The sequence below is a fragment of the Dendropsophus ebraccatus genome, chromosome 10, assembly GCF_027789765.1.
Source record: "Dendropsophus ebraccatus isolate aDenEbr1 chromosome 10, aDenEbr1.pat, whole genome shotgun sequence".
NCBI lineage: Eukaryota > Metazoa > Chordata > Amphibia > Anura > Hylidae > Dendropsophus > Dendropsophus ebraccatus.
Window position 1 is genome coordinate 98,253,977 of NC_091463.1, and position 13,675 is coordinate 98,267,651.

The 13,675-nt window shown below is 46.4% G+C and overlaps 1 protein-coding gene across 3 annotated transcripts in view; it reads right to left on the reverse strand.

Annotated features, from left to right (window-relative positions):
* Positions 1-143: 143 nt before the first annotated feature.
* ZDHHC9 (zinc finger DHHC-type palmitoyltransferase 9) overlaps positions 144-13,675 on the reverse strand; it is a 50,149-nt gene continuing 36,617 nt past the window's right edge. For all 3 annotated transcript variants that reach the window (XM_069985665.1, XM_069985663.1, XM_069985662.1), the window contains 8 exons: positions 12,980-13,140; positions 7,706-7,864; positions 7,472-7,609; positions 6,959-7,007; positions 5,186-5,288; positions 3,202-3,305; positions 2,053-2,140; positions 144-1,364 (listed from right to left, as the gene is read on the reverse strand). In XM_069985665.1, the coding sequence (XP_069841766.1) occupies positions 1,227-1,364; positions 2,053-2,140; positions 3,202-3,305; positions 5,186-5,288; positions 6,959-7,007; positions 7,472-7,609; positions 7,706-7,864; positions 12,980-13,140 (940 nt within the window). In that variant the 3' untranslated portion in view covers positions 144-1,226. The remainder of the gene's footprint in view (positions 1,365-2,052; positions 2,141-3,201; positions 3,306-5,185; positions 5,289-6,958; positions 7,008-7,471; positions 7,610-7,705; positions 7,865-12,979; positions 13,141-13,675) is intronic.

Consider the following 13,675-nt stretch of genomic DNA (forward strand, 5'->3'; position numbering starts at 1 on the left):
TACAATCATGTAGAGAAGAATCCAACCAGTCACTCTGCCTGGTCATGGAATTTATCCCATAATCCTGTATGTTCATCCTTTGGAGAGATTGCTGTGAGGTCCGACATACGTGGAGATTACAGGGAGAAAATTTAACTCTCCCCCAACTTAAAATCAGATTTTATTTTTTCATTTAAGTGAAAATTAATAGGCAAGCAACACAACGGTGAAATACTCTCCAGAAGTCTACCCTACTGGGTGCTAAAAAAAAAAAAAAAGTTAAATAGAAAAAAAGAAAAACCTTATAAACAAATAATAAATTATTTAAAAAAATTCTTCCATTATTTAACACTCTGTATAGTCATAAAGTAGGAATCGTAGAGCAGCAGCAGGAAATTCTTTGCACTTCAGAAGAAGTTCCAAAATGCCCTCGAATTTTTTTTTCTTTTTTTTTTTTTAGACATACGGCAGCTCCTACCGAGCCTCCTAACTATCCTTATGTTCATTGCAAGACCACAAAAATCTACAGGATGGGAATGGATGAGCTGGGACATGGATAAGAATGACCTCACGCCACGTGGACAAACACCTACGTAATGATGGGGAAAATGGAGCGGGGGATGGGGTTGAGAACTAGGACTACGAGAGAGTCTGATCATACGGGTTTCTCTATTTTTTGGGGCTTAGAACTGAACTGAAGGCGTCCGTGTCGTCAGATTTCACAAACCGCTCTTAGCCTCCCGGAAGCAGTGCAGATTTCGGCTTTGCCAGAAGCTTCGTCCTTCCAGTCTTAGGCATGGCAAATAAAATAAAAAGCAATGCATATTTTTTAAGTAAGGTGCCAATCACGTGGCACATCGTTGCCCCTATGGACAGACCCCATAACGTCCACATAGAGATTGTCCGCCGGTCGTCCAGGGGATGCATAATACGATTGTAGGTACAGTCTGTAGAGCCAGCTCCCGTGACGCCTCGCAGTGGCCGGGCCGGCTTCCTACCACGCAGCACGGGTAATGTCATTGGCTTGTTGGACTAGCACCTGAAGTCTTTATGTATTGTTTTCTTTATCAAGCACTTTTTTTTTTCCAGACTGATAAAGATGAATCTCCATCTCACAAGACGTCACCTTCATATTAACACAAGCAAATACTAAAGAAAAATGGCGTAGAGGGCCAGCTGTCACTTTCCTGGTATTCCATTGATTGGTCACATTATCAGCTTTTCATTGAGAAATTCTTCCAACGAGTCTACTTGTCAGTCTCCAGTTTTTCGTCTGATTCTTTGGGGATCTGAACGGCCATTTCCAGAGCGTTGGGATCTGTGTGGACATCGGAGGCCGGGGGCTTTACAGGAGCCTCAGTGGGCATCAATGGGGCAGACGCCACCTTAGGAAATAAGAGCAGAGACATTGGTCCGTAATATTTTATGCACATAACTATACACAGTGATACCCAGGTTACCATGTGTACCTATATATAATTATATACAGGAGATACCCATGTTATACCAGCTGTACCTATATAATTTATATACAGGAGATCCCCAGGTTATACCAGCTGTACCTATATAATTATATACAGGAGATCCCCAGGCTATACCAGCTTTACATATATAATTATATACAGTGTATATACCCAGGTTATACCAGCTGTACATATATATCATATACAGGAGATCCCCAGGTTATACCAGCTGTACATATATATATAATTATCTACAGGAGATACCCAGGCTATACCAGCTTTACATATATAATTATATATAGTGTATATACCCAGGTTATAGCAGCTGTACATATATAAAATTGCATACAAGACTTTTGTTGGACTTCTCATGGCTTGTGGCCCGCAATACCTATTCCACCTGCTTCTGAATGGGATCATGACACTACCAGAGTACACAGCAAACTTTTGGATTCTATGATCCCCAGGTTATATCAATTGTACATATATTTTACAGTATACAATGAATGCTGGTAGCGACCCCCGGTGTCCCCCCTTATACCGGCTCTGGGGTGTGTAGTATTGGATACACTGGTTACCCGTTGTGGTAATACTTTAGGAGGACACTTACAGAATCCCGCTGTGTACTGCTGCTCTCTGGTTCTGACTGTCCCGGAAGACTCGGCGGCTCCTGGAGGATTCCTCTCCTATCCAGCACACTGCGGGCAGAGGACGGGCAGGATTAGAACGTGCTGAGCTCATGTACGGAGAATATGGCTTTTCTAGTTACAGGCAATGATTGGGCAGATGTAAAGACTTGTGACTAAAAGTCCCTGAACCTCAGAGTCACTCCCTCCCAGAAGCACATGATCACATGACAATGTAAATACTGTCCATCTGCAGTAACATTGTTTTATCTACTATCTACAGTCACCACTAGAGGGAGCTCTCCACATACAGCTCTATACTGCTCACACTACATCCATCTGCAGTAACATTGTTATATCTACTACCTACAGCCACCACTAGGGGGAGATCTTCATATACAGATCTATACCCCTCACACTATATTCATCTGCAGTAACATTGTAGGTAGTAGATATAACAGTCACCACTAGAGGGAGCTCTTCACATACAGATCTTTACTGCTGACACTACATCCAGGGAAGCTCTCCACATACAGCATTATACAGCTCACACTACATCCATCTGCAGTAATACGGTTATATCTACTACCAGCAGCCACCACTAGGGGGAGATCTTCATATACAGATCTATACCCCTCACACTATATTCATCTGCAGTAACATTGTAGGTAGTAGATATAACAGTCACCACTAGAGGGAGCTCTTCACATACAGATCTTTACTGCCGACACTACATCCAGGGAAGCTCTCCACATACAGCATTATACAGCTCACACTACATCCATCTGCAGTAATACGGGTATATCTACTACCAGCAGCCACCACTAGGGGGACTCTCCACATACAGATCTATACAGCTCATGTTACATCCATCTGCAGTAACAATATTATATCTACTAACTACAGTCACCACTAGGGGGAGCTCTCTGTATACAGCTCATGTTACATCCATCTGCAGTAACACTGTTATATCTACTACCTACAGTCACCACTAGGGGGAGCTCTCTGTATACAGCTCATGTTACATCCATCTGCAGTAATCCTGGTGCAGCTCTCATTGGAACATCAGACACGTTTGGTGTAAGTGGCAATAAAACAAATATAATTTATATGGATTCTGCAATGTAAGATACCTTGGCTGAACCGGACCACATAACACTTCACAGCAATTTTTCATTAGGTTTCCATGACTGTAAGGGTTTTGTACCCGGTTTTTACCAGTCCAGGATCCTTTAATCTGCGAGAAAAATAATTAAGTTATTTTTTTTTACCCCTAATTTTCTGTGTCTTTAATATTATAGATCAGTTGCCAAAAAGGGAGCATGGCAAACACAGCGCCAGACATCAGGTAGTGGTTGTAGCTGGTATTGCAGCTTAGACTCTTGGATGATTAAAGGACAAGTGCCATGAAAAACTTTTTCCCAGTAATTGAAGCACATTAAAAAGTTATATAACTCTGTAATGTGCTTCAATCACCTATTTGCCTCCCTTCCCTGCCTTTTCCCCCCTCCACCCCCCACCAGGAAGTGTCCTAACTTACACAGACCTGATTACTGTGGTCACAGTCACCAGGCAGCTCCTGTAACAGGAGGGCTGCTCTAGCTCCTGTTACACCAGCCTCCCCCTCCTTGTCAGGTGACTCTGCTTGCTCAGCTTATCTTCTCTAGTGACATGACTCCTTCACTGAGTCCACAGCAGCAGGAGAGGGTATGAGGGGAGGGGGGAGCTGCCTATGTGCCGGAGTCAGTCGGAGGGAAGATAAGCAAGTAAGATGTGACAAGTGATGGCTTGCAGTTGTTCAGCCAATGGGAGCTGAGCAAGCCTGTCACCTGACAAGGCAGGGGAGGGGGGAGGCTAGTGTAACAGGAGAAGGAGCTGAGAGAAGAGCTTGGTGACGGTGACGACAGTAATTAGATCTGTGTGAGTCAGGACACTTTCTGGTGGGGGGTGGAGGGGGGAAAAGGCAGGGAAGGGAGGCAGATAGGTGATTGAAGCACATTACAGAGTTATATAACTTTGTAATGCGCTTCAATTACTGGGAAAAAGTTTTTCATGGCACTTGTCCCTTTAAACGGGTTCTGTCAGAGGTTTTATGGGACATGGACTGGTGGACTGTGATCGGGGACAGGACAGGGACTGGTGGATGTTTAGGATTGTTACATTCTGTTTCCATGTAGATACATACGGATATCAGGCTGAAATGTAACAAGACACAAAGCAGCATCACAATAATAACGACAGAAAGCTGCAGTAGCAGGAGGAGGAGGAGGCCCTCAGAGCCAAACCTGCTGTACCCTATAAGGAGGATGACCCTGCTGTACCCTATAAGGAGGATAGCCCTGCTGTATTCTATAAGGATGGTCCTGGTGCTGTATCCTATAAGGAGGATGGCCCTGCTGTACCCTATAAGGAGGATAGCCCTGCTGTACCCTATAAGGAGGATAGCCCTGCTGTACCCTATAAAGAGGATAGCCCTGCTGTACCCTATAAAGAGGATGGCCCTGCTGTACCCTATAAGGAGGATGGCCCTGCTGTACCCTATAAGGAGGATGGCCCTGCTGTACCCTATAAGGAGGATGAGCCTGCTGTACACTATAAGGAGGATGGCCCTGCTGTACCCTATAAGGAGGATGACCCTGCTGTACCCTATAAGGAGGATGGCCCTGCTGTACCCTATAAGGAGGATGAGCCTGCTGTACCCTATAAGGAGGATGAGCCTGCTGTACCCTATAAGGAGGATGAGCCTGCTGTATTCTATAAGGAGGATGACCCTGCTGTATTCTATAAGGAGGATGACCCTGCTGCTGTACCCTATAAGGATGGCCCTGCTGCTGTATCCTATAAAGGAGGATAGCCCTGCTGTACCCTTTAAGGAGGATGGCCCTGCTGTACCCTATAAGGAGGATAGCCCTGCTGTATCCTATAAGGAGGATAGCCCTGCTGTATCCTATAAGGAGGATGGCCCTGCTGTACCCTTTAAGGAGGATGGCCCTGCTGTACCCTTTAAGGAGGATAGCCCTGCTGTATCCTATAAGGAGGATAGCCCTGCTGTACCCTATAAGGAGGATGGCCATGCTGTATCCTATAAGAAGGATGACCCCTCTCCCGTATACTCACATCTTCATTGGTCGTCTGGTTCAGAGACACCAGGAACGTGTGGAATCCAGTTAGTCCGACCACAGACCACAGGGTGAAGAAGCAGATGAAGACCTCCAGCACAGTGCACAAAGGGTTAAGAAAACAGAAGCTGGAAACCCATATAGAATGAGTGATGACAGGTTACAGGTTACAGCCAGTGTAACAAACCCTCAGCTGTGTGAGGAGGACTCTGCCCATGCCTCATCCACACGATGGGAGGTATTATAGGAAATGTCATGTCACCCAACATAGCCGAGGAGCCCTAGTAAAGATAATCCTCTGTGCTGCTGTTGGCCTGCTACTTCTATTATAAAGTCTGTGACCTGCACACCTTCATTATATAACAAGTTGTAAAATACGGACAAGGAGAGAAAGGAGCGCTGCACCTCACACCAATGGCTGACACTAATGCCTCTCCGCTACATTTAAAAACCAATGCCAGGATGTTGGTATATAATTTGATCAAACCATATTGCCCCATGTACCACGTGCAGGTCCACTGGATCACATGAGTCCCTACACTAACTCACCGTGTCAGTCAGAGACCGCCAACCCCCGCAAAGCGTGCAAAAACAGGGAAGGGAGGCCATAGAACAGCCCTGCAACCCCAATGTCACAGGACCAATCCCCAAAAGGGCCCCCCCAAAACCCAGCAGACACCGCCAGCAGAGAAAGCCACCACCAACCAACACAAGCGTGAACATGGTCTTATCACTCACCATTGCTCCTGCCGGTAGAATGGGAAAAATAGGAGGTACTAGTCATGTGTGCACAGGTGCCTCCTGCTGATTGGGGTCACATGGGTCTTCCAGGAGGAGTGCAAACACTCAGAAAAGTGAGAAACGTAAAATAGCCGAGAGGCATTAGTGTCAGCCATAGGTGTGATGTGCAACAGCTCCTTTCTCTCCATGTCGTATTTTACTTTCCTCCCTTTTCTGAGCAGTTGGCACACCTCTTTGTAATACCCATGTGGCCCCAATTAGCAGGAGGCACCTGTGCACACATGGCAAGTACAGTACCTCCTATCCTTCCCATTCTATCTCCAAGCGCAATGGTGAGTAGCAAGATCATATTCACACTTGTGTTGCTTGGTAGCAGCTTTCTCCGCCGACGGTGCCTGCTGGGTTTTGAGGGGACCCTTGGGGATTGGTTCTGTGACAGTGGGGTTGCAGGGTCATTCTATGGCCTCCCTTCCCTGTTTGTGCTCGCTTTGTGGGGTTGGGCGGTCGCTGACTGACACGAAGGTGAGTTAGTGTAGGGACCCATGTGAACCAGGAGACCGGCACGTGGTACATGGGGCAATATGGTTTGATCAAATTACATCCCAACATCCTGGCGTTGGCTTTTAAAATGTAGCCGAGAGGCATTAGTGTCAGCCATAGGTGTGAGGTGCAGCCGCTCCTTTCTGTGTCGTATATAACAAGCTGTGACCATCAACAACACCTGCACACCCCTTTATTGAAATCATGTGCGCTGCTGTGGACCTGCTACTACTAATATAACAATCTAAACTGCACAACCTTCTACTGAAATCCTCTGCGCTGCTGTGGACCCTGCTGCTTCCACCTAAGGACAGCATATTGTATTAGCCAGCCAGATGAGCTGTTGTCCTATACAGCAGTGTGTGCCGTACGTGTGAGACATCACTGTTAGCTACAAGAATGTTCCATCTGTCGGTATAAAACGTGCAATAACCCAACACGACCGCCGCATGAACGGCTCTACACCCAGAGATGACAACAGAAAGGATATGTCCCCGGACTTTCTTTCAATGTGTTCAGGAAGCCAATTTTCAAAGAATCTGAAATAAAAAGTTAAAAATAAATAAAATAAATAAATGAAACTTCATGTGTAAAAGGAAGGGAGGTGGTCCCCCATAAAAAAAACAGGCCCCCCGCCATGCTTCTTATATAGTCACCATCAATACTGGAGTATATTAGAGGACAGGGTGATGCTGGGATGGCGTATCTAAGCCTATTGTGCAGGATACAGTGCTGCAGAGATGACGTATCTAAGCCTATTGTGTATAATATTGTGCTGCTAAGATGGCGTATCTAAGTCTATTGTGCAGTACAGTGCTTCTGAGATGGTGTATCTAAGCTTATCATGTAGTATACTATGCTGCCGAGATGGTGTATCTAAGCCTACTGTGCATGACACTGTGCTGCTGAGACACTGTATCTAAGCCCATGATGTGATGTTGCTGAGCTGTTGTATCTAAGCCTGTGTGTGGTACCAGTTGTGTACACAGCAGCTGGGACTCACTGAGAGCAACGTAGACGATGTTGAAGGTGAAGATGTAGATTGTCAGGAGGGATAAGGAGAGGATGAAGAGGTAGAAGTAGCGGTAGTTCCTCTTCCCCACACAGTTCCCCACCCACGGGCAGTGGTGGTCAAATCGCTCTGGAGAGAGAAGCAGAAACCTGGCTGTTAGCGGCCTCCGTCTGCTGGGAGTTGTAGTCCCACAGCAGGTAGATGGAGGCTGACGTGGATACTCACCCACACAGTTATCGCAAATGCTGCAGTGAGAGGCGCGGGGAGGACGGAAGATTTTGCAGGTGTAACAGTATTTCAGCTTCACTATCTGATTGTTGATCTGGACGTTCTTGATGCGAGGAGGCGGCCTCTGACCCTGCGGGACGTTCCCATTGGCCGCCTCTGAAATACAAACACGGACAGAACGGTTAGGTGTCAAAAACTGAGGAGTCTACTTTATGGATGGACGCACAAGCACGCTCACTGCAAATATGGATGGAGGCACAAGCACGCTCACCGCAGATATAGATGGAGGCACAAGCACGCTCACCGCAAATATGGATGGACGCACAAGCATGCTCACCGCAAATATGGATGGACGCACAAGCATGCTCACCGCAGATATAGATGGAGGCACAAGCACGCTCACCGCAAATATGGATGGACGCACAAGCATGCTCACCGCAAATATGGATGGACGCACAAGCATGCTCACCGCAGATATAGATGGAGGCACAAGCGCGCTCACCGCAGATATAGATGGAGGCACAAGCACGCTCACCACAAATATGGATGGACGCACAAGCATGCTCACTGCAGATATAGATGGAGGCACAAGCACGCTCACCGCAGATATGGATGGACACATGCATGCTCACCGCAGATATGGATGGACACACAAGCACGCTCACCGCAGATATGGATGGACACACAAGCACTCTCACCGCAGATATGGATGGACACATGCACGCTCACCGCAGATATGGATGGACACATGCATGCTCACCGCAGATATGGATGGACACATGCATGCTCACCGCAGATATGGATGGACACACAAGCACGCTCACCGCAGATATGGATGGACACATGCATGCTCACCGCAGATATGGATGGACACACAAGCACGCTCACCGCAGATATGGACGGATACACAAGCACGCTCACCGCAGATATGGACGGACGCACAAGCACACTTACCGCAGATATGGATGTACACACAAGCACGCCTACCGCAGATATGGATGGATACACATGCACGCTCACCGCAGATATGGATGGACACACAAGCACGCTCACCGCAGATATGGATGGATACATGCATGCTTACCGCAGATATGGATGGATACACAAGCACGCTCACCGCAGATATGGACGGACACACAAGCACGCTCACCGCAGATATGGTTGGATACACAAGCATGCTCACCGCAGATATGGACGGACACACAAGCACGCTCACTGCAGATATGGACGGACACACAAGCACGCTCACCGCAGATATGGATGGATACATGCATGCTTACCGCAGATATGGATGGAAGAACAAGCACGCTGCAGATATGGATGGACACGTATGCACGCTCACCGCAAATATGGATGGACACATATGCACGCACGTGCTTGTCATAGGCCTGGATATACATGTGCGCACATACACACACAGGCTCCCTACGTACCCAGATGTGTACACACGCTTCCTACATGTATAGATACAGACACCTGCATGCTTCCTACATACACAGACAGGAGAGCAGGATGAACACTCACCATATCATGGATGCACACATAGACTCTTACTACAAAACCAGATGCAAACACATGCACAGGGACACTTACAATCCACCTAGATTCCTCACCTGCTCACACATCTGACAAAACAGTCAACACATGGACACTGGATGGGTTCTCTGTTCTTTTACCTAGAATATTTTTTTTCTAAAATAAAATATCTAAATGCTGCACTACCAACTTTTCTCCAGCAGGTGTCACCGTTAGTAAATCAATAAACAGCCAAACATCCACCACAGCTAAGAGGAAAGCCACAGGACTGCTATAACACAGTAACATCAGCAGCAGCAAGTCCCTGTACAAGTCCCTGTATGAGGAGGACACAACCTCAATGCTGCACAGAATCAGAAACTTTGTAAACATTATAAACCATGGCGGAGATGCTGCTCTATATTCGGGCAACCTGCAGAGCTATCATATTGATAGCCGAGCTCCCGTCATCTGATTTATGTTATCGGGGTCGGTCATCGTGTTCCAGTTACGCTCACGCTGATCATCCGATAGCACCCAGCCCGTCACTGACTTCACCCTCAGCCACTTACATTCTGTTTCCAATAAAGATACGGGAAGGTCGAGGTTTTTAGGATGTGCTGCACAAGATACACTCATAAATGTCAGAGAGGGGAAATGGCACCTCCCATGTCTGCAGGTGGTGTGTGGTATTGCTTCCCAGCTGCAGTACCAGACACGGCCTACGGGCGGCTGTGGCCACATTACTAGACCGGTACCATCTACCTATATCATCATGCTTGTGATGTCAGTATATCAGGATGGCAGCCATGTGGCCCATTACTGTCCTTAATGGGGAGGCGAGGTGCACCATTCACATATAATAACATTATATTGCCATTATCACTTCCCTTGGTTGAACTTTTTTTTTTTTTTTTTTTACCATAGTGCGTAATAATGGTACCTATGATGTCAAACAAGAGGGTCAATCACACTTGTGACATCATACTTAGAAAACGTGCATCATTAACCAGTGTACTGGGGGTCTTCTGTATTGTACACATCAGATGACCCTGGGCTGGAGGTTACAGTCGCTGACAGATTATCTAGGTTTCCAGTTCCGCAGTCACCTCCATAGTGATCCCTGATAAGCAGAAGAGATGAGGGCCTCACCCTACAATGGTGTCATCCCATATAGTAATAGGACTGAGTCACAAAGTGAATGTAACGTCATGTAATTGATGGGAAGGCCACAAGCTGGGAAATATTAATATTCATCCAGGCTTAAAAGGGGCAAAACTCAAAATCTACAAAAGGCCTCAGACAGCCTGCGGGGGGGTGGGGGTGGGGTGAATCACCTTCCCCGGCCCGGGATCCCGTCACCAGATGACATCTATATTGTGCTCCACGCTCTTTTTATTGGGATGTTAAAAATAACATAAGCCCCGCTCCACGCCCCACATACTAAATATAGAAAACCACATTGTGCTGCAATGTAAAGGCGGATTAAATCCTCACAGACGTGTTACAACAGAACAAAGAGATTGGGTGATGATCGGGAGGCAGCGGAGAGCGGGAGGCGGCGGCATCAAAGAGAACGAAAGACATTTATAATGGTAGGTGGGGGGGGGGGGGATAAAGGAACAGGAAGAAAATTGGGAGAATTAGTAGAAAAATTAAAAAAAACAAACAAACAAACAAACAAACAAAAAAAATAATATTAATTCAGGTCAGGGAACTCCTGACCCCACAGGGTGCTAAGGGCTCTTTCCCACCTGCACAGCACCAAACTTCATGTAGTGGCTGTGTTTGGTACTGCAGGTTGTCCCGGGCCCTTCATACAGATGGGCCAAAAAGCAAGACATTCTGCACAAAGTATGCCATGAGGTCGGCTGGGTGTTACCCATAGACTATACTGGAGAGAGCCATGGACCTAGCGGTCCCCTCTCTCCTTCCTGGCCACAAGACCCCTACTTAATTGCTACTCATAAATGAAGAGGGAAGGGAGGTATATTTTGGTTTGAGCTGAAGTAAAAAAAAAAAAATCTAATCTATGATGACAACTAGAGATGAGGGAACCTGGAGCATGCTGGAGTCGATCCGAACCCGAACTTTCGTCATTTGATTAGCGGCGGCTGCTGAAGTTGGATAAAGCCCTAAGGCTATGTGGAAAACATGGATATAGTCATTGGCTGTATCCATATTTCCAGACAACCTTAGAGCTTTATCCAAGTTCAGCAGCCACAGCTAATCAAATACCGAACGTTCGGGTTCGGAACGACTCGAACCCGGTTCGCTCATCTCTAATGACAACCAATAAAGATGTGGCTTGGTGTAACAGAGTGAAGTTATATGGGAGCTCGACCGAAAAGGCAAAGAGTGTGGCGCACAATGCGACAACCAAAGCAGTTTTGCCCCAGTATAATAAATCTCTGGTTTTTTAGTAGTATCATTTGTTTTTTTTCCCATATTTTTCTTCTGATAAAATAAATAAATAAATCTGCAATTTGGTGTTTTTTTCCTCTTTTCATTTAACTCGTTTACCGGACAGGAATAGTATATTCATAGCTTAATAGATGGGATAATTGCGCACACTAAAAAAAAGTAAAGGAGTAGTGCCTGGGGGAGTATTACCAGCAATCACTAGATTACACACAGTGATCAGTGCTGTACCATACCATAGCACTGATCAGTGTTATCAGCCATCTTCTCATACGGCCTGACTGTAGCAGACCCTATGAGAAAATCTCAGAGTGTTAGACCTCCGGCAGTCTGGGAAAACAATCCGTGATCAGTGACATGACGGGTTATTGACAGGTGGGAGCACAATCGCAGCAGCCAGCCCTCACCTGCTATAGAGCGAGCTGAGCCCCTGCACATAATATTGCATATTTCTCCAAAACTATTTGGGGGTGGGGGTGGGGGGGATTATTTTGAGCCTACAAGGTGCATGGAATTCATTTGCATGGAATTTGGCATCATTCCATTGTTTTCATAAAGGAATTCATAGACGAGTGCTTCATCCGGGGTGTAAGGCCTCATTCACATGTTCCCATCTGCAGACCCATACACATGAATAGCCAGTCCTAGTATAGACCCGCAACTGCAGCTCGGATCACTTTTCTCTATGCTGAATCGCAGAGACCCTACAGAAGGTGTGAATGGAGCCGCACGCCGGGGTATGGTCCCTTGTGTAAATGTCCCCAGGGTTCATATTCGGGCAGCTAATAGCAGCTCTTCCATAGAACACTGCAGACAGTGATACATTCTGTTGCCTGGCAACCACTTCCTGCCCACAAGGGATACATTAGCTACATTCACTGGTGGTCACAGGATATCCTTGGTGTCTCTATAATCTGCTGGAAGGAAAGAGGAGGAAGAAGGAAGGAAAGAGGAGAAAGGAGAAGGAAATAGAAGGATAAGGAAAAGAAGAAAAAAAAAAGGGAGGAAAAGAAAAAAAAGGAAAAAAGGATGGACAAAAATTGTGACCTTCAAGACAAGAAAGAGGAGGAGGAGCAAGACTCTGTAAGGAAGCTATATCTATGTACTGAGAGAAGAGTTCGGGGGAGAATGGTATAGGACTTAGTGCCACTCTGCTACACAGGTTGAGTCAGGTACTACAGATCAGCTGAACTTATGTCACTGGGATCAGATGCAATACCATCACTAACCTATAGGCAGCCGTGGCGCCGTTTCTGGAAGAAAGCTCAGAATCCCATACAACTCCTTCAAGGACCCAAACAAGAACATAACACACATTAACCCATTGTGACTCACCAATCTCCATTTCGATAAAAGCCGCTTCATCCGGCAACGCACGCGGTATTACTCCGGGGTCGCTGAAGCTGGTCCGCAGTAACGTGGCCATGGAAAAGAGGAAGAGGAGTGCGGCAAACACGGGGATGGCCGGCGACAGCTGCACCGCCAAATAGCGACATCTGCACAGGAAATATCGGAAATGGTCACCACTGTGCGCCCATCGTATAACACCCAATAAATCGCCTCGGTGGGTCAATAAGGGAAATTCACATTGAAAGATGAACATGGAAATTCTCATCAGAGATCGGGGCATCAGAAACCAATAACCCCTTCACAGCACTGTCACAGTCTACATAGGACCGTGTTTTATTACTGGAAGGTTTAACAGCGCCACCTTGTGGGCATTCATAGTGCTGATCATTTTGTATTTGGATTTGTTCTTCGTAGGGTATAAAATCTATGGCTTAAAAATGTTCTACAGATGTGACCTCTGTCATCTCTGGGGCCCCCACTCCTACCCCAACATATAAGGCACTAATATATATATATCTATCTATATCTTTACAGTGTCTATATGTTTATACTCTTTATGGGGTACCGGAATGACAGGGACGTATTCCCAGGGCTTGGGTAATCCATCACACAGGACTGCAGGGCTACTGTATACCCTACACATCAGGACTTATCACATAACAGAATTCTTGTACACATTCC